We start from the raw sequence: 20289 nt of genomic DNA on the forward strand, positions 1-20289 counted from the left end.
GATGGGCATAGTGCCTGTGAGTGGAAGCAGCCAGCTGCCACTCAGTGTGGGGGTGCGGTTGACTGCAACCAATCACAGGTGCCGGTGGGTGGGGAAAGCAGTGCATATGCAATGAAGGTTAATTAGCTGCATGACCTACAAGCAGCGTACCACCATGATATAGAATGGGTGAGTACAGCATACACTCTAAGTCCCCTATCCCTTACCATAGATTGTGAAGACCCTGCTGTTGTGGACGCAGCCCCCCCAGCCATCACTGTCTGGCCCTTGTCAGCAGCTCAGATTCTCACATTTTCTCTGCTTCTAATGTCCTGTCTACACTGGCGACCTGTCTGCGCCCACCATCCCGGATCTAGGCATGTGTTCTTGTCTGAAGGTACCACTGCTCGAGGATAGCACTGCCCGGCAGATATTCCTCCAACGCCCTCATATCAGAGGGATGGATGGAGGTGATAAATTGCAGAGGTAGGTCGGCCGGGGCCCCATGGGAGCTCGGAGCTGCTGCGGGGATCAGCCGTGACCATACAGAAGTGTAACGACACAAATCCTTAATAACAACAAGAAGAACGTTGACTCTACAATGTGAGTTTTTGCATTTATTACTCGGCTTCCGTATTAAACTTTGCAGCGGCTCACGTCACCTTTGTTCTATTTTTGTGCAAATTGTGCTATGTGAAGTGTGGACAGAAACTATTCACAGAGTCCGAAAAAAATGAGTTTACAGATTGATAAAAAATAACCCTGAAGTCTCCGGCCCGGGCTCCTGTTACTGGACCTCATAGTCACTAGATCTTCGGCCTCCAGCCTTTTATGAATTGCATAATCTTCTTGACTTGGAGCTTTGTCAGCTTGAAGTCGTCCGAAAGGATCTCCTCCGTCAACTGGACGAAGATGCTGCCGTCTATACGTTCCCTTACAAAGAAAGTCACTACGTCTTCTGAAAGGCCGATAAACCTGAGGCACCTTGAGACTTCTTCTACAGACAGAGCCGATAGATCGGGTGGAGGGTGCCATGCACTGGGGTCTCCTGTCAGCCCCCTGGGCCCTCCTGGTGTGTGAGGAGAAGAGGCATCTATGGTACTTCTGGATGAGATTGGTGGCACCTCAATGACCCCTTGCGTCAGGTACACTCTGGTGATGCCGCCTTCTGCCCCCCGCACTATGGTGGGTGATAATGGCGTTGTGCTTCTAATGACAATATTCTCAGTCTCAAACCCTTTGGCCTGCCGGGGCGGAGGCACCGGACCACTTCCTGTTCCTCCTCCATTCTTGAATATGGACTCTGGCATGAACCGCAGCTCAGACCCTATGGAGGAGGAATCTGGAGATGTACCTTGACTATTACAGACATCAAAAGAGTCAAGAACATCAGAGACGGAAGAAGATGAAGATTTTAGATGCTCCAGTGGGTCTAACCAATCCCCGGAGGATGAAGGAGTGGACGCAAAGGCCGGGTTGGCAAATGGATTCAAGGCTCCAAATGGGGCAAAGCGTTTTTGGGTATGAGGAGCCTTCAACCTGGGACAACTGTAATAAGTCTTAATAGTGGTGTCTGTGCTCAGCAGAGGAGTGGAGCGTCCGCTGGCCACGCTTGGCCCCGTGTCTGCGTAGGCCCAAGAATCTGACCAAGAAGTCTGGGTAGGTTGAGCGGTGGAGGCCATGCTGTTAGACATCTGTCGATTTGATGCGTCTCCAGACTTGCAGTCTCCCCACGTACAAGGATAGCAATATAAGGAGTAGGAGTCCGGGGAGGGGGAGCAGCTGCCACTGCGGGTCCCTGATCTGTAAGGAAGAGAAGAAGGTCAGAGTTGATTCGGAGTGATAGGTGGCGTCATGTCCAGTGGGTGCTGACCCATAGGCATTTCATATCGTGTTATTACTGGCCTCATGAAATGGGTGAACTTGATATTTAAGTTGTGATTCAACAACATGCACAATGAGCATTTTAGACCGCTCATCCAGCAGGACATCACCGCAAGAAGGTCTACAGCTTTCTGATGGCTGCTACGAAACGACACCCATTACTTACATGTCATGGAGTCCCGATGAGTAGTAGGACAAGCCTGGGCTCGGAGTGTGGGTCTGCGGGAGCTGGGACTTCGGAAGACGTGGTGGGACTGGTGGGCTGGAAGATGAAGAGAAGTATCTGCCCCCACGCGGAGGAACAGGAGGAGCATTGAGGAGACGACATTCCTCCCTCACCTGCAAAACATGAGCGCTTCCATTATCCAGATTGTTAGTCATGTAGACATTGACTTTATAGAGACCTGTTATTCCATGTTTCCAGCAATCCCAGGTCACATCAACGTTTCCCCCATGAAACAACACCCTCCAAGCACCCGGTCAGACTGGAATACCCAGGCTCTACAAATAGTATCATGGGCCCTGCTGTCCAGGAGGATTTGCTGGTAATGGATGAGCTCATCTACTTTTCAGAACTCTACTTCCTAACAATATGGACCTAAGATTGTAAGACATTTAATCTCCAACCCAACTCCACAAGGGAATGTCCACCAAGAAATACCAAATTTTCATCATCTGCACCCTCCTCTGAGGTCTCAAGTCATTTCAACGAACTTTGTAAAGACGTTTACTTTCATTCTCTAGAAGTTTCCAGACATTAACCAACCCTTGGAGCTAAAAAGTATCCACCCATCTCAAACATTTGGGGACTCCTGTACCCAAGCACCTGCGAGACCTCAGCACTGGATTGTCCTCTAGGAATGGAAGTTATAAGGACCAGCAGCTACAAATCCAGGTGAAGGTATAGACTTACCGCTTCTGACTTGGGCGGCACCGGTGGTGGTGTATCAGTCTTTTCTTCTTCAATAGTTAAGGCCGGAGGAGAAGGAGGAGAACATGACTTCCCCTCTAAGGGAGAAGGAGAGGAGGCGAAGCAGATAAGGTCTTGCTGAGTCTTGTTGCCACTTTCTAAGCTGACGGGCTTACTGCTGGGCTCTGAATAGTTTTCAACATTCTGATTCGTCCAAAGCTCTTCATACGGTATCTCTAATTGTTCCTGAGTCCTAAAATCATGGTCCACCCAATCTGGGGTCATGTACTCTCTGTCTAAGTCTGAGGTATCTGAAGAGGATCCCAAGACTTGACTTGGAAGCTCATGAGGGCTCGTATCCCCCGAGATGGTTCCACTGTAAACACACAAGGAGAGGCGCTGTAGACCTTGGCTCAGCTCCTCCCGGGTGTAGTTGATGGAGCCAGATGAGAAGCCTTGCAAGCAGACACAAATTTTCCGTGGACTGGCACATTCCTCTGCAAAATCTGTCTTGGTCTCCCGGACGGCCTTGGAGTAATCATCCGGGTTGAACCTTTGCTCTTGGCAGTAATGGGCACAGTCTCTCACCAGTTTGTCAAAATGAGGGTCTCCACAGAGAAGACCCTCGGGGAGAGAGAATCGCGGCATGTCCGTCAGCAGCAGGAAGTGGAAGGGGTTCACCTCCTCCTTACGTAGTAGACAACATAGAACCACAGTCTTTGAAATGATACTGACCAGCTTGTACCGATGTCCTTCACGGATAACATGGAGGTCATAGTGGTTGCGAGGAGGACGGGTGGGAACCACAACATTGACGGGCAGGCGCACCTTCTCAATGATGCTTCGAATGGTGTGTTCCCCCTCATGCATCTGTAGCTCCAGGGGGCTGCGGGTACTAAAGTTGCCCTTACACTGGAAAGGGAGGCTGAGGCTCTCGTTGGTGCGGTGGTTCATGCAGATGAGGCAGGGCATCTTACCCTTCACCTGTTTGCCCAAGGTGCCAGTTTTACCTAACTTTCTCAGGATGGTGTTAAATCGCGATTTCTCTTTGACTGTCTTCGCGCAGAGGATCTCTGCCTGTCCCATAAGGGTCAGTTCATCCCCCGTATGAAGGTTGAAGTTATAAACTTCGCTGTCCTCACTGAACTCCCCCGAGACCACCTAGAATGAAGAAAAGACAAGAAATATCAAACAGCTGCCATTAGTATAAAATAACATAAGATCCTGTCTGCAGTCACCACTAGGGGGAGCTCCCTGTATACAGAGATACATGATAAGATCCTGTCTGCAGTCACCACTAGAGGGAGCTCCCTGTATACAGAGATACATGATAAGATCCTGTCTGCAGCCACCACTAGGGGGAGCTCCCTGTATACAGAGATACATGATAAGATCCTGTCTGCAGCCACCACTAGGGGGAGCTCCCTGTATACAGAGATACATGATAAGATCCTGTCTGCAGCCACCACTAGAGGGAGCTCCCTGTATACAGAGATACATGATAAGATCCTGTCTGCAGCCACCACTAGAGGGAGCTCCCTGTATACAGAGATACATGATAAGATCCTGTCTGCAGTCACCACTAGAGGGAGCTCCCTGTATACAGAGATACATGATAAGATCCTGTCTGCAGCCACCACTAGAGGGAGCTCCCTGTATACAGAGATACATGATAAGATCCTGTCTGCAGCCACCACTAGGGGGAGCTCCCAGTATACAGAGATACATGATAAGATCCTGTCTGCAGCCACCACTAGGGGGAGCTCCCTGTATACAGAGATACATGATAAGATTGTTTCTGCAGCCACCACTAGGGGGAGCTCCCTGTATACAGAGACACATGATAAAATCCTGTCTGCAGCCACCACTAGAGGGAGCTCCCTGTATACAGAGATACATGATAAGATCCTGTCTGCAGTCACCACTAGAGGGAGCTCCCTGTATACAGAGATACATGATAAGATCCTGTCTGCAGCCACCACTAGAGGGAGCTCCCTGTATACAGAGATACATGATAAGATCCTGTCTGCAGTCACCACTAGGGGAAGCTCCCTGTATACAGAGATACATAAGATCCTGTCTGCAGCCACCACTAGGGGGAGCTCCCTGTAAACAGAGATACATGATAAGATTGTTTCTGCAGCCACCACTAGGGGGAGCTCCCTGTATACAGAGATACATGATAAGATCCTGTCTGCAGCCACCACTAGGGGGAGCTCCCTGTATACAGAGATACATGATAAGATTGTTTCTGCAGTCACCACTAGGGGGAGCGCCCTGTATACAGAGATACATGATAAGATTGTTTCTGCAGCCACCACTAGGGGGAGCTCCCTGTATACAGAGACACATGATAAGATCCTGTCTGCAGCCACCACTAGAGGGAGCTCCCTGTATACAGAGATACAGGATAAGATCCTGTCTGCAGTCACCACTAGAGGGAGCTCCCTGTATACAGACATACATGATAAGATCCTGTCTGCAGCCACCACTAGAGGGAGCTCCCTGTATACAGAGATACATGATAAGATCCTGTCTGCAGCCACCACTAGGGGGAGCTCCCTGTATACAGAGATACATGATAAGATCCTGTCTGCAGCCACCACTAGAGGGAGCTCCCTGTATACAGAGATACATGATAAGATCCTGTCTGCAGCCACCACTAGGGGGAGCTCCCTGTATACAGAGATACATGATAAGATCTTGTCTGCAGCCACCACTAGAGGGAGCTCCCTGTATACAGAGATACATGATAAGATCTTGTCTGCAGCCACCACTAGAGGGAGCTCCCTGTATACAGAGATACATGATAAGATCCTGTCTGCAGCCACCACTAGGGGGAGCTCCCTGTATACAGAGACACATGATAAAATCCTGTCTGCAGCCACCACTAGAGGGAGCTCCCTGTATACAGAGATACATGATAAGATCCTGTCTGCAGTCACCACTAGAGGGAGCTCCCTGTATACAGAGATACATGATAAGATCCTGTCTGCAGTCACCACTAGAGGGAGCTCCCTGTATACAGAGATACATGATAAGATCCTGTCTGCAGCCACCACTAGGGGGAGCTTCCTGTATACAGAGATACATGATAAGATCCTGTCTGCAGCCACCACTAGGGGGAGCTCCCTGTATACAGAGATACATGATAAGATCCTGTCTGCAGCCACCACTAGGGGGAGCTCCCTGAATACAGAGATACATGATAAGATCCTGTCTGCAGTCACCACTAGAGGGAGCTCCCTGTATACAGAGATACATGATAAGATCCTGTCTGCAGCCACCACTAGAGGGAGCTCCCTGTATACAGAGATACATGATAAGATCCTGTCTGCAGTCACCACTAGGGGAAGCTCCCTGTATACAGAGATACATGATAAGATTGTTTCTGCAGCCACCACTAGGGGGAGCTCCCTGTATACAGAGATACATGATAAGATCCTGTCTGCAGCCACCACTAGGGGGAGCTCCCTGTATACAGAGATACATGATAAGATTGTTTCTGCAGCCACCACTAGGGGGAGCTCCCTGTATACAGAGATACATGATAAGATCCTGTCTATAGTCACCACTAGGGGGAGCTCCCTGTATACAGAGATACATGATAAGATCCTGTCTGCAGCCTCCACTAGGGGGAGCGCCCTGTATACAGAGATACATGATAAGATTGTTTCTGCAGCCACCACTAGGGGGAGCTCCCTGTATACAGAGATACATGATAAGATCCTGTCTGCAGCCACCACTAGGGGGAGCTCCCTGTATACAGAGATACATGATAAGATTGTTTCTGCAGCCACCACTAGGGGGAGCTTAAGGGTCCTAAAACTTGGGAGGTTTTCTGCCCCTATAGACGCGGTCCGGACTGGGGGTACTTGGCTGTTTCTGCTCCCTCCATTGCTGGAGACGCCGTCCCCCTTTCTTGCTGCACAGATTCTTACAGGTTTATGGGCCAAGCAGATCCACCTCCACCACGAGGCCCCTTGACCAATACGGTTTCCTAGACCTCATGTAACCGTCCCCCATTACAAACCCCATTTCTGACCTTGACGCTGAATGTGATCGCTTCCATAACGAAGACCCGGTCCGGGAAGACGCTGGCCACCTCCTCAACGCTGCTGAAATACTGCACCGGCTCCCGCACGTCCCGGTCCTGATCCAGAAGCTTAAACTTCCCTGGAGAGAAGAGGAAAATAATGTCACTAACCATTGGGTCACACGGAGCCCGATATACATCACCACTGAGTCCGGACCACCGCCAGTGATGAGAAGAAATGCAACTATTGCTCGTCCTTTACAAGATCACTGCCAGCTGTCAGCAGAGACATGCAAACTGTCCAAAGAAAACCAGCCCTGCCCTCACAGCTGAGGATTTGCTACAATGCATCAGGTACAGAGTCGTAATGCCCATCCCCCACCACAGCGAGATTTTTCATACAGCAGAAACTATTGCGCACATGTTAGTAGTTGCACATGACTTTACTTCTTCAGGTCACTTTTAGGTCTACAGAAGGGGCGAAAAAGATGATATACAAAGAAAAAAATAGCATTTTTTATTTTGCACAATGAATCAGTGTCCATGTGAAGAATTTAGCAAATGCAGGGAATTCCCACACTGCAGCTGGAATTGCCGCCAGTTCAGCACTGAGCAGGGTAAGGATCTGTCTCGTCATACAGGGTCACGATGTGTAAGAGCATTTGGACTGAAGCCGACTCTGCTGTTACCAAACCTCTGATTAGCAGAAAGCATCACAAGGCTAGACTCCCCTTTGGTGAGGAGCATGCTGTGTGGACAGAGGAGAAGTGTCCTCAGGTCATTTTACTGATGAAAGTAAGTGTAATTTATGTGGGTAATATAGAAAACATCATGTTCATTAACAAATGGGGGAAAGACTGAACCCAAAGTGTGTTAAGAAGTCAGTGACAGGCGGGGGAGGAAGGGGCATGGTTTCTGCAGGAGTTGGACCTCTCATACAGCTACATGGCAGAGTGATACAAGTGTGGATCAGAACCTTCTTCACAACACGCGGTTCCTTACTTGTGTCCATCCCTCAATCAGCAGCAATTTTCATACAGGACAATGCCCCCTTGTCACACAGCAAATCGGGGAAAGCAGCTCCTGACCTAAACTCAATAGAAAACCTCTGGAAAATCCTTGGTGACAAAGTTCTGGCCAAGAAACCCACAACAGTCAAAGAACTATGGAAGAGAGTAAAAGAAGAGTGGGCCAAAATCCCCCCAGAGCAGTGTGAGAGACTAGTCATGTCCTGTGGCCACAGATGTGCTGGAGTCATTCACAGCGACGGCCGGTGCACGTACTACTGATTGTGACTGTTGTTACCTGCAGAACATATTCTAGTGGCATGGTGCACCCCTTACCCTGCTCTAGTGGCATGGTGCTCCCCTTACCCTGCTCTAGTGGCATGGTGCGCCCCTTACCCTGCTCTAGTGGCATGGTGCACCCCTTACCCTGTTCTAGTGGCATGGTGCCCCCCTTACCCTGCTCTAGTGGCATGGTGCACCCCTTACCCTGCTCTAGTGGCATGGTGCTCCCCTTACCCTGCTCTAGTGGCATGGTGCACCCCTTACCCTGTTCTAGTGGCATGGTGCTCCCCTTACCCTGTTCTAGTGGCATGGTGCACCCCTTACCCTGCTCTAGTGGCATGGTGCGCCCCTTACCCTGCTCTAGTGGCATGGTGCTCCCCTTACCCTGTTCTAGTGGCATGGTGCTCCCCTTACCCTGTTCTAGTGGCATGGTGCACCCCTTACCCTGCTCTAGTGGCATGGTGCGCCCCTTACCCTGCTCTAGTGGCATGGTGCTCCCCTTACCCTGTTCTAGTGGCATGGTGCCCCCTTACCCTGCTCTAGTGGCATGGTGCCCCCTTACCCTGCTCTAGTGGCATGGTGCACCCCTTACCCTGCTCTAGTGGCATGGTGCCCTGTTACTCGTCGTGGCTCTCTTATTGCAAGGAATGAGGTGGTCCCCCATTCCTTGTCGGCCACAAGCCCTCCTGCTCAGCAGCACCAAAGGTCTGGGAGACTGCGCAGTCTGCAGGAGTTGCCTTCTTAGAGACACAGCAGAAGGGTGACACCTAGGGGTTCTCTCCTTGCAAGGAATGGAGCGGTCTCCCATCCCTTGCCTGCCACGAGCTCTCCTGCTCAGCGTCACAGAGGCTCTGGGAGGTTGCGCAGTGTGCAAAGAATAGATGCTCAGGGAAGCAGCAAGACTTCCATGTCTCTGCACATTGTGAAACCGGGGATCCCGCCTTTATGACCCAGAGGCAGGAAGATGAGCATGTGCTCCACGTGACGTCTTCTGATTCGCTCACTGATATCACACGGCCCCATGACGAGGCTGGTGATGTGCTGAATCCTGACTGGCCGGGCCAGGACGTCACGAACCCTGATTGGGTCACGCCCGTCTCGCGCCCGCCCTTGGGTGGAGCTACACCTCCTTAAAAGCTCCCCCTGCCATCATGGCAGTGCGTGACCGTCCTTCTATGTTTGGATGTCTGGCAGCGTGCTGCCACGCCACTGCTCAGGCATTATTGTCTTTCGTGGGCTTTGCCCTTGCTGCTCAGGCAGCACCTGGTTTGCAGGCCGTGTCCCTGCCTTGCTGCTCCGGCAGTATCTCCTTCTACAGGCCGTGTTCCTGTCCCAGGTGAGCTCCTCGAGTCTCCACCGGACTCACCTGGTTATTGAAAGCACACGTGCGTGGGCACCTCTGTGCTACCCTCGTGCCATATCCTGTGACTCCCGCTGGCACACGTGCGTAGGCACCTCTGTGCGTCCCCGTGCAACAGGTACACCGATCGAGAAGCCCCGAGCCATACAACCCTCACGGGTTTGGTCGGACCGGTGTACATAGATCGTCTGTGACATTCCAGACGATCACTAGCAGCAACCCGCTCACTCTTTCCTGACCATAGCAGCGGTCCCTTACACCGCACAGTGGACCTTGACCGGCGGAAGCTGTCCATTTCCCATCTTGGCACGCTTCCCCGGGTCCCCCTCGTAACATTACGGTCGCGCCAAAGGTCTGGCTATGACTGAAGAGCAGCAGCAGTTGCTGCGTTATGTGCAGTAGTTGGAGTCACGATTGGCAGCAGTGGAGCGGTCTTCCCCCGATAAGGCTGCTCTAGCAACAGTCGCCACCCAGGCGGCTACTCAGGCTGTGGAATTGTGCGGAAGGTCGCCTCGCCTTGTGCTCCCAGAGCGCTTCAGCGGGGACAGCTCTGAGTGCCGTGGTTTCATAAACCAGGTTACCACCTACTTGGAGTTGTCCGCGACTGATTACGCTACTGAGAAGGCGAAGGTAGCCTTCGTCCAGTCCCTGCTCACAGGGAAAGCGCTAAAGTGGTCCATGCCGTTGTGGGAGCGCGGAGATCGGGTGGTGAATCACCTTCCAGTTTATCTTGAGGCCATAAGAAAGGTGTTCCTCGGGCCTCAAGTAACCCACGACTCCGCGCTGCGGCTCCTACGCCTTCGGCAGAGGTCCACTTCAGTCAGGGACTTTGCGGTGCAATTCAGGACACTCGCCGCAGAGCTGGACTGGCCAGATAAAGTCCTGGTCCCTGTGTTCTGGGAGGGTCTGGCAGGGTTCGTCAAAGACGCGCTGGCCACGCGTGATGTGCCGACCACCTTAGAGTCCTTGATTCGGCTTGCCTCTCGCATCGACATCCGCCACGCGGAGCGGAGGCTCGAGGTCTCTTCAGCACCCACGTCTACCTGGCCTACAGAGCCTCTGACTTCCCTTCCCCACCAGACCGGTCTCCCAGCCAGCTCTATTGACGATTCTGTGGAGCCAATGGAAATCTCCACAGTGGTCTCCTCTACCACAGGTTCTCAGCCGTTGGTCGATTGCTTTACCTGTGGGCAGAGGGGACATGTAGACACCCGATGTTCGAAACCATCGGAAGAAACAGTGTCTTGTTCCACCTCCAGTCAGCGTGAGGAGGGTCACTTCCGTTTCCCTAGACCAGGTGCCACCTGGTAAGACCCTCATTTCCCCTGACCCACGGAATGATGTGCTGTCATGGGATCGTGCCTCCAAAGGCAGGGGTCACTTCAGGGTCGACGGGACCAGAGACCCTGCGGTCAGGCATTATTGGGGGCCGGAGGTAGCCCAGGATGTACAGGAGAATATGCGAGTCTGTACGTCGTATGCGTATAATAAACCGTTCAGGCGGAGGCCTGCGGGTCTTCCTCACTCTGCGCCATCTTTCGCACCTGGGGACCTAGTGTGGCTTTCTTCTAAACATATCTACCTTCCGGTACAGACAGCAGAGTTTGTTCCTAGGTACCTGGTCCTGTTTACAGTAACAGAGCGGGTAACCCCGGCGGTATATCGACTCCAGCTCCCTCCATGCTGGGCTATTTCTAATACTTTTCATGTATCTCTCCTGAAACCCGTACGACCTAAAACCTCGGGGTCTCTGCTGTCCCAGGTTGGCTTCTCGTCCGACGACCCTGAAGTAGCGAAGCTAGTAAGAACAAAAATTGTACAGGGCAAGAGGTACTTCCTCGTGGAGTGGGTCGGTCGTGGCCCGGAGCATAGGTCCTGGGAATTGGAGGAGCATGTCCACGCCCCAGGTTTGGTGGCGGCCTTCAGGCGCAGGCGAGGGGGGGCCCTAGACGGGGGGGTAATGTTACACGTCGTGGCTCTCTTATTGCAAGGAATGAGGTGGTCCCCGATTCCGTGTCGGCCACAAGCCCTCCTGCTCAGCAGCACCAAAGGTCTGGGAGACTGCACAGTCTGCAGGAGTTGCCTTCTCAGAGACACAGCAGAAGGGTGACACCTAGTGGTTCTCTCCTTGCAAGGAATGGAGCGGTCTCCCATCCCTTGCCTGCCACGAGCTCTCCTGCTCAGCATCACGGAGGCTCTGAGAGGTTGCGCAGTGTGCAAAGAATAGATGCTCAGGGAAGCAGCAAGACTTCCCTTATCTCTGCACATTGTGAAACCGGGGATCCCGCCTTTATGACCCAGAGGCAGGAAGATGAGCATGTGCTCCACGTGACCTCTTCTGATTCGCTCACTGATATCACACGGCCCCATGACGAGGCTGGTGATGTGCTGAATCCTGACTGGCCGGGCCAGGACGTCACGAACCCTGATTGGGTCATGCCCGTCTCGCGCCCGCCCTTGGGTGGAGCTACACCTCCTTAAAAGCTCCCCCTGCCATCATGGCGGTGCGTGACCGTCCTTCTATGTTTGGATGTCTGGCAGCGTGCTGCCACGCCACTGCTCAGGCATTATTGTCTTTTGTGGGCTTTGCCCTTGCTGCTCAGGCAGCACCTGGTTTGCAGGCCGTGTTCCTGCCTTGCTGCTCCGGCAGTATCTCCGTCAACAGGCCGTGTTCCTGTCCCAGGTGAGCTCCTCGAGTCTCCACCGGACTCACCTGGTTATTGAAAGCACACGTGCGTCGGCACCTCTGTGCTACCCTCGTGCCATATCCTGTGACTCCCGCTGGCACACGTGCGTAGGCACCTCTGTGCGTCCCCGTGCAACAGGTACACCGATCGAGAAGCCCCGAGCCATACAACCCTCACGGGTTAGGGCGGACCGGTGTACATAGATCGTCTGTGACATTCCAGACGATCACTAGCAGCAACCCGCTCACTCTTTCCTGACCATAGCAGCGGTCCCTTACACCGCACAGTGGACCTTGACCGGTGGAAGCTGTCCATTTCCCATCTTGGCACGCTTCCCCGGGTCCCCCTCGTAACAGTGCCCCCCTTACCCTGCTCTAGTGGCATGGTGCACCCCCTTAGCCTGCTCTAGTGGCATGGTGCACCCCCTTAGCCTGCTCTAGTGGCATGGTGCCCCCCTTAGCCTGCTCTAGTGGCATGGTGCCCCCCTTAGCCTGCTCTAGTGGCATGGTGCCCCCCTTAGCCTGCTCTAGTGGCATGGTGCCCCCCTTAGCCTGCTCTAGTGGCATGGTGCGCCCCTTAGCCTGCTCTAGTGGCATGGTGCGCCCCTTAGCCTGCTCTAGTGGCATGGTGCGCCCCTTAGCCTGCTCTAGTGGCATGGTGTACCCCTTACCCTGTTCTAGTGGCATGGTGCACCCCTTACCCTGCTCTAGTGGCACGGTGCACGCCTTACCCTGTTCTAGTGGCACGGTGCTCCCCTTACCCTGCTCTAGTGGCACGGTGCTCCCCTTACCCTGCTCTAGTGGCACGGTGCCCCCCTTACCCTGCTCTAGTGGCATGGTGCCCCCCTTACCCTGCTCTAGTGGCATGGTGCCCCCCTTACCCTGCTCTAGTGGCATGGTGCCCCCCTTACCCTGCTCTAGTGGCATGGTGCCCCCCTTACCCTGCTCTAGTGGCATGGTGCACCCCTTACCCTGTTCTAGTGGCATGGTGCACCCCTTACCCTGTTCTAGTGGCATGGTGCACCCCTTACCCTGTTCTAGTGGCATGGTGCACCCCTTACCCTGCTCTAGTGGCATGGTGCACCCCTTACCCTGCTCTAGTGGCATGGTGCACCTCTTACCCTGCTCTAGTGGCATGGTGCACCCCTTACCCTGTTCTAGTGGCATGGTGCACCCCTTACCCTGTTCTAGTGGCATGGTGCACCCCTTACCCTGTTCTAGTGGCATGGTGCACCCCTTACCCTGCTTTAGTGGCATGGTGCACCCCTTATCCTGCTCTAGTGGCATGGTGCACCTCTTACCCTGCTCTAGTGGCATGGTGCCCCCCTTACCCTGCTCTAGTGGCATGGTGCGCCCCTTACCCTGCTCTAGTGGCATGGTGCGCCCCTTACCCTGCTCTAGTGGCATGGTGCGCCCCTTACCCTGCTCTAGTGGCATGGTGCGCCCCTTACCCTGCTCTAGTGGCATGGTGCCCCCCTTACCCTGCTCTAGTGGCATGGTGCACCCCTTACCCTGCTCTAGTGGCATGGTGCACCCCTTACCCTGCTCTAGTGGCATGGTGCACCCCTTACCCTGCTCTAGTGGCATGGTGCCCCCCTTACCCTGCTCTAGTGGCACGGTGCGCCCCTTACCCTGCTCCTTACACAACACCGGAGCGTGGTCATCACTGGAGATTACATTAGGTGATCAGACATTGCTGTAATTTTCTTCTCAGTGTAATAATTGGAAGCTGCAAAACTTCTCTATTCTCCAATCACAAAACCTGGAGGAGCTGCAATCCCGGATATGACCACCTGAGGGCGCAGCGGTCCCAGAGCTCGGGTCGGAGCTGTCCTTCAGCACCAGTCACTGATATACAGGGTGAGTCTGGGGGAGCGGGGCGACTGTCTCTGGGGTGGAGGGGGGCGACCGTCTCTGGGGCGGAGGGGGGCGACCGTCTCTGGGGCGGAGGGGGGCGACCGTCTCTGGGGCGGAGGGGGGCGACCGTCTCTGGGGCGGAGGGGGGCGACCGTCTCTGGGGCGGAGGGGGGCGACCGTCTCTGGGGCGGAGGGGGGCGACAGTCTCTGGGGCGGAGGGGGGGCGACAGTCTCTGGGGCGGAGGGGGGGGCGACCGTCTCTGGGGCGGAGGGGGGCGACCGTCTCTGGGGCGGAGGGGGGCGACCGTCTCTGGGGCGGAGGGGGGCGACCGTCTCTGGGGCGGAGGGGGGCGACCGTCTCTGGGGCGGAGGGGGGCGACCGTCTCTGGGGCGGAGGGGGGCGACCGTCTCTGGGGCGGAGGGGGGCGACCGTCTCTGGGGCGGAGGGGGGCGTCCGTCTCTGGGGCGGAGGGGGGCGTCCGTCTCTGGGGCGGAGGGGGGCGTCCGTCTCTGGGGCGGAGGGGGGCGACGGTCTCTGGGGTGGAGGGGTCTGACACATCCATCTTCCGAGAAGCCGAGGCTACAAATCTCCGGCCGTCTCCGCCATTCAGCGCAGGACAAGGGGCCTCATTGTCGTTGCCCCTTTCTCGGACGCCCCTCTCCCCCCGCTGTCGCTGCGATGCTCTTGGAGCAGGTATTGAGCAAATCCCCCATTATATAATGGCTACAAAGCCCCCCTTCCCTCCACCACTGGAGACCACCACAGTCAGCACCGCTCATCCTGATCCTCCTGGTTCACCAGTGCAATGTGAGAATCAATAAAGACTGGCACCCAGTAATTCCACAATCTCCTTCCAAGTGACGCACCACAAGTCCCAGCAGGAGGCCGCAATCTCTCCAGAGGCGGGGGGGTTATTCCAGACCCCGGTAGTGTCTGGCAATATGTCCGGATGAGCCGGCAGCCTCCGGTCACTGCCGCCCTATAGTGCACATATCCCCCAGCCCCATTATCCCCCTTTCAGAATCTCTCCGTGAAGCAGGAGGCTCAGGATGAGCAGCGCTGGATGGGACGGACACAGGCTTCTCTCGGTCAGTCGCCCCTTTATCCCCATATAACCATTATATCCCGGTATCTCATCGGTACTGGGCACAGCGCTGCCCCCCTCAGCCCCAGGGAAGATAATTCCTCACCCTCAGGGGTCTCCGTGTGGTGGGGGCCCCGTCACCTCATTCAGGGGGGATAATTAGTCTCCGGTGACTTCTTCCTGAAGTCAGGACCATAGAAATCAGCGCTGGCAAATAAAGGGCAGAAACCAATCTATGGCCCCTGTCCCCGCTCTGGCACACACCAATCTATGGCCCCTTGTCCCCGCTCTGGCACACACCAATCTATGGCCCCTGTCCTCGCTCTGGCACACACCAATCTATGGCCCCTGTCCCCGCTCTGGCACACACCAATCTATGGCCCCTGTCCCCGCTCTGGCACACACCAATCTATGGCCCCTGTCCCCGCTCTGGCACACACCAATCTATGGCCCCTGTCCCCGCTCTGGCACACACCAATCTATGGCCCCTGTCCCCGCTCTGGCACACACCAATCTATGGCCCCTGTCCCCGCTCTGGCACACACCAATCTATGGCCCCTGTCCCCGCTCTGGCACACACCAATCTATGGCCCCTGTCCCCGCTCTGGCACACACCAATCTATGGCCCCTGTCCCCGCTCTGGCACACACCAATCTATGGCCCCTGTCCCCGCTCTGGCACACACCAATCTATGGCCCCTGTCCCCGCTCTGGCACACACCAATCTATGGCCCCTGTCCCCGCTCTGGCACACACCAATCTATGGCCCCTGTCCTCGCTCTGGCACACACCAATCTATGGCCCCTGTCCCCGCTCTGGCACACACCAATCTATGGCCCCTGTCCCCGCTCTGGCACACACCAATCTATGGCCCCTGTCCCCGCTCTGGCACACACCAATCTATGGCCCCTGTCCCCGCTCTGGCACACACCAATCTATGGCCCCTGTCCTCGCTCTGGCACACACCAATCTATGGCCCCTGTCCCCGCTCTGGCACACACCAATCTATGGCCCCTGTCCCCGCTCTGGCACACACCAATCTATGGCCCCTGTCCCCGCTCTGGAACATACAAATCTATGGCCCCTGTCTCCGCTCTGGCACACACCAATCTATGGCCCCTGTCCCCGCTCTGGCACACACCAATCTATGGCCCCTTGTCCCCGCTCTGGCACACACCAATCTATGGCCCCTGTCCCCGCTCTGGCACACACCAATCTATGGCCCCTGTCCCCGCTCTGGCACACACCAATCTATGGCCCCTTGTCCCCGCTCTGGCACACACCAATCTATGGCCCCTGTCCCCGCTCTGGAACATACAAATCTATGGCCCCTGTCTCCGCTCTGGCACACACCAATCTATGGCCCCTGTCCCCGCTCTGGCACACACCAATCTATGGCCCCTGTCCCCGCTCTGGCACACACCAATCTATGGCCCCTGTCCCCGCTCTGGCACACACCAATCTATGGCCCCTGTCCCCGCTCTGGCACACACCAATCTATGGCCCCTGTCCCCGCTCTGGAACATACAAATCTATGGCCCCTGTCTCCGCTCTGGCACACACCAATCTATGGCCCCTGTCCCCGCTCTGGCACACACCAATCTATGGCCCCTTGTCCCCGCTCTGGCACACACCAATCTATGGCCCCTGTCCCCGCTCTGGCACACACCAATCTATGGCCCCTTGTCCCCGCTCTGGCACACACCAATCTATGGCCCCTGTCCCCGCTCTGGAACATACAAATCTATGGCCCCTGTCTCCGCTCTGGCACACACCAATCTATGGCCCCTGTCTCCGCTCTGGCCTTGTGCTCAGGAGATATAACTAGAAATCTCCTGACACCCCCTGTATCCCCAGCGTGGGAAGAGAGTTTTCAGGTTTCCAATGAGTGGGGGCTACAATGTGGGGACCATCCCGTACTTCTTGAGAATTATGTGGGGTCTCAGAGTGCACGAACCCTACAGTGAGTGACGGGGGGCACGCACAATGACGCCTCCGCAATATGGGGTCCCGGGGGGCCACTTACAGCCAGACAGCCGATGCCAGGAACCGTCCCCCTCCCCTGCCGGGTGAATGAACACGAAGTGTCACAGACAATCCCAGCCGCTCAATCTGATTCCGATCAGCCGCGGGCTGGACCCCCGGGAGACCCTCGAGGCCACTGATAATGGAGTCTCCCGGCCTCAGCTCCATCAGGGAGCAGGAAGGAGAATCTCCAGAAACATTAATCCTGCGCCGATAGAAATGCATGATATTAACCCCATGTACACTGGGACGGCCGCCCAGCAACATTAGGGTTAACAGACTGCTGGGACCGCCGCCATTCACCGGTCATTGCTGGAGACGGGAGATCTATAGGGGAAAATAGGGGTCAACTACCACCCCAAAGTGATGCAACAGGGCAGAAGAGGAAAGGAGGGTCCAAAAACATCACTCCATCAATAACACCCTACATCTGCACTGTCTACTGGAGGTGGCCTGAAAGCTCATCCCCATGCTTTACACTGCAGCTCCGCTCCCCCAGGACGCTGCCATCATCACTGATTACAGCTCAGATGCATTGTCCATTGGAGGCTTTGGTTGTCAGAGATGTACAGACTGTCTCAGGCAGTGGTTCAGCTCGGCCTCCATGCTTTACACTGCAGCTCCGCTCCCCCAGGACGCCGCCATCATCACTGACTACAGCTCAGCTGCATTGCCCATTGGAGGCTTTGGTTGTCAGAAATGTACAGACTTCTGAGGCTGCCATTCAGCTCGGCCTCCATGCTTTACACTGCAGCTCCGCTCCCCCAGGACGCCGCCATCATCACTGTTTGTCTAAACTGGAGAATAAACACCAAAAGTCGCAACATTTTAGTAAATTTGATTTATCCAAAAATACTGAAGGCGTTTTACTAAAATCTGGTAAGTGCGCCTCCATGTCTACGGCCCCGGGCCCCTCCCTGCAGACCTGTACCCCGACATCTCATAGACTGACACACTGTCACAAACTTCAGCTGTGGGAGGAAAACACAGGGCAGGCCAAAGCCACCAAATGTGTCCATCACATGACAGCAAGCACAGGTACTGAAAATGGTAAATATGGAAGAAGATAAGGGATAAGACCCCGATACACAGAAAAAAAAAGGCAGAAGCCGCTTCACCCCATCCCCCGCAGAGATCTATCAGGATTAACCCCCGAAACCCCGCAGTATCTAATCCTGAGAAAACGAATCCTGGAGAATCCACCTCCTCCATCATCACCAATACCCACTAAATATCCGCACAGACCTATATATATCCCCAGCCCAGAATGCACAAGCGCTGGAGGACCGGCAGTCCCATGTAACACCACAGATAACACAGTGATATCTCTGAGTACAGATAATGGAGTAGATGTCACCTGCAGTCCTATGTAACACCACAGATAACACAGTGATATCTCTGAGTACAGATAATGTAGTAGATGTCACCTGCAGTCCTATGTAACACCACAGATAACACAGTGATATCTCTGAGTACAGATAATGTAGTAGATGTCACCTGCAGTCCTATGTAACACCACAGATAACACAGTGATATCTCTGAGTACAGATAATGTAGTAGATGTCACCTGCAGTCCTATGTAACACCACAGATAACACAGTGATATCTCTGAGTACAGATAATGTAGTAGATGTCACCTGCAGTCCTATGTAACACCACAGATAACACAGTGATATCTCTTAGTACAGATAATGCAGTAGATGTCACCTGCAGTCCTATGTAACACCACAGATAACACAGTGATATCTCTGAGTACAGATAATGGAGTAGATGTCACCTGCAGTCCTATGTAACACCACAGATAACACAGTGATATCTCTGAGTACAGATAATGTAGTAGATGTCACCTGCAGTCCTATGTAACACCACAGATAACACAGTGATATCTCTGAGTGCAGATAATGTAGTAGATGTCACCTGCAGTCCTATGTAACACCACAGATAACACAGTGATATCTCTGAGTACAGATAATGTAGTAGATGTCACCTGCAGTCCTATGTAACACCACAGATAACACAGTGATATCTTTGAGTACAGATAATGTAGTAGATGTCACCTGCAGTCCTATGTAACACCACAGATAACACAGTGATATCTCTGAGTGCAGATAATGTAGTAGATGTCACCTGCAGTCCTATGTAACACCACAGATAACACAGTGATATCTCTCTGAGTACAGATAATGTAGTAGATGTCACCTGCAGTCCTATGTAACACCACAGATAACACAGTGATATCTCTGAGTACAGATAATGTAGTAGATGTCACCTGCAGTCCTATGTAACACCACAGATAACACAGTGATATCTCTGAGTACAGATAATGTAGTAGATGTCACCTGCAGTCCTATGTAACACCACAGATAACACAGTGATATCTCTGAGTACAGATAATGTAGTAGATGTCACCTGCAGTCCTATGTAACACCACAGATAACACAGTGATATCTCTCTGAGTACAGATAATGTAGTAGATGTCACCTGCAGTCCCATGTAACACCACAGATAACACAGTGATATCTCTGAGTACAGATAATGTAGTAGATGTCACCTGCAGTCCTATGTAACACCACAGATAACACAGTGATATCTCTGAGTACAGATAATGTAGTAGATGTCACCTGCAGTCCTATGTAACACCACAGATAACACAGTGATATCTCTGAGTACAGATAATGTAGTAGATGTCACCTGCAGTCCTATGTAACACCACAGATAACGCAGTGATATCTCTGAGTACAGATAATGTAGTAGATGTCACCTGCAGTCCCATGTAACACCACAGATAACACAGTGATATCTCTCTGAGTACAGATAATGTAGTAGATGTCACCTGCAGTCCTATGTAACACCCCAGATGACACAGTGATATCTCTGAGTACAGATAATGTAGTAGATGTTACCTGCAGTCCTATGTAACACCACAGATAACACAGTGATATCTCTGAGTACAGATAATGTAGTAGATGTCACCTGCAGTCCTATGTAACACCACAGATAACACAGTGATATCTCTGAGTACAGATAATGTAGTAGATGTCACCTGCAGTCCTATGTAACACCACAGATAACACAGTGATATCTCTCTGAGTACAGATAATGTAGTAGATGTCACCTGCAGTCCTATGTAACACCACAGATAACACAGTGATATCTCTCTGAGTACAGATAATGTAGTA

At 53.5% G+C, this 20289-nt stretch overlaps 1 protein-coding gene across 1 annotated transcript; it reads right to left on the reverse strand.

Annotated features, from left to right (window-relative positions):
- Window positions 1-591: 591 nt before the first annotated feature.
- On the reverse strand, window positions 592-6950 carry LOC142295781 (GRB2-associated and regulator of MAPK protein 2-like). The gene is made up of 4 exons (XM_075338870.1): window positions 6819-6950; window positions 2777-3934; window positions 2030-2202; window positions 592-1782 (listed from the first exon to the last, which is right to left on the reverse strand). The coding sequence occupies exons 1-4, from the start codon at window positions 6843-6845 to the stop codon at window positions 786-788; spliced, it is 2355 nt and encodes a 784-aa protein (XP_075194985.1). The 5' UTR covers window positions 6846-6950; the 3' UTR covers window positions 592-785.
- Between the last annotated feature and the right edge of the window lie 13339 nt (window positions 6951-20289).

The sequence above is a fragment of the Anomaloglossus baeobatrachus genome, chromosome 3, assembly GCF_048569485.1.
Source record: "Anomaloglossus baeobatrachus isolate aAnoBae1 chromosome 3, aAnoBae1.hap1, whole genome shotgun sequence".
NCBI lineage: Eukaryota > Metazoa > Chordata > Amphibia > Anura > Aromobatidae > Anomaloglossus > Anomaloglossus baeobatrachus.

Coding starts and splice junctions, on each gene's coding strand:
- LOC142295781 (XM_075338870.1), bottom strand. CDS start 6,845: ATGGAAGCGATCACATTCAGCGTCAAG. Junction 3,935..6,818: donor CGATCACATTCAGCGTCAAG/GTCAGAAATGGG, acceptor TCTTCATTCTAG/GTGGTCTCGGGGGAGTTCAG. Junction 1,783..2,029: donor TCATCGGGACTCCATGACAT/GTAAGTAATGGG, acceptor TCTTCCTTACAG/ATCAGGGACCCGCAGTGGCA.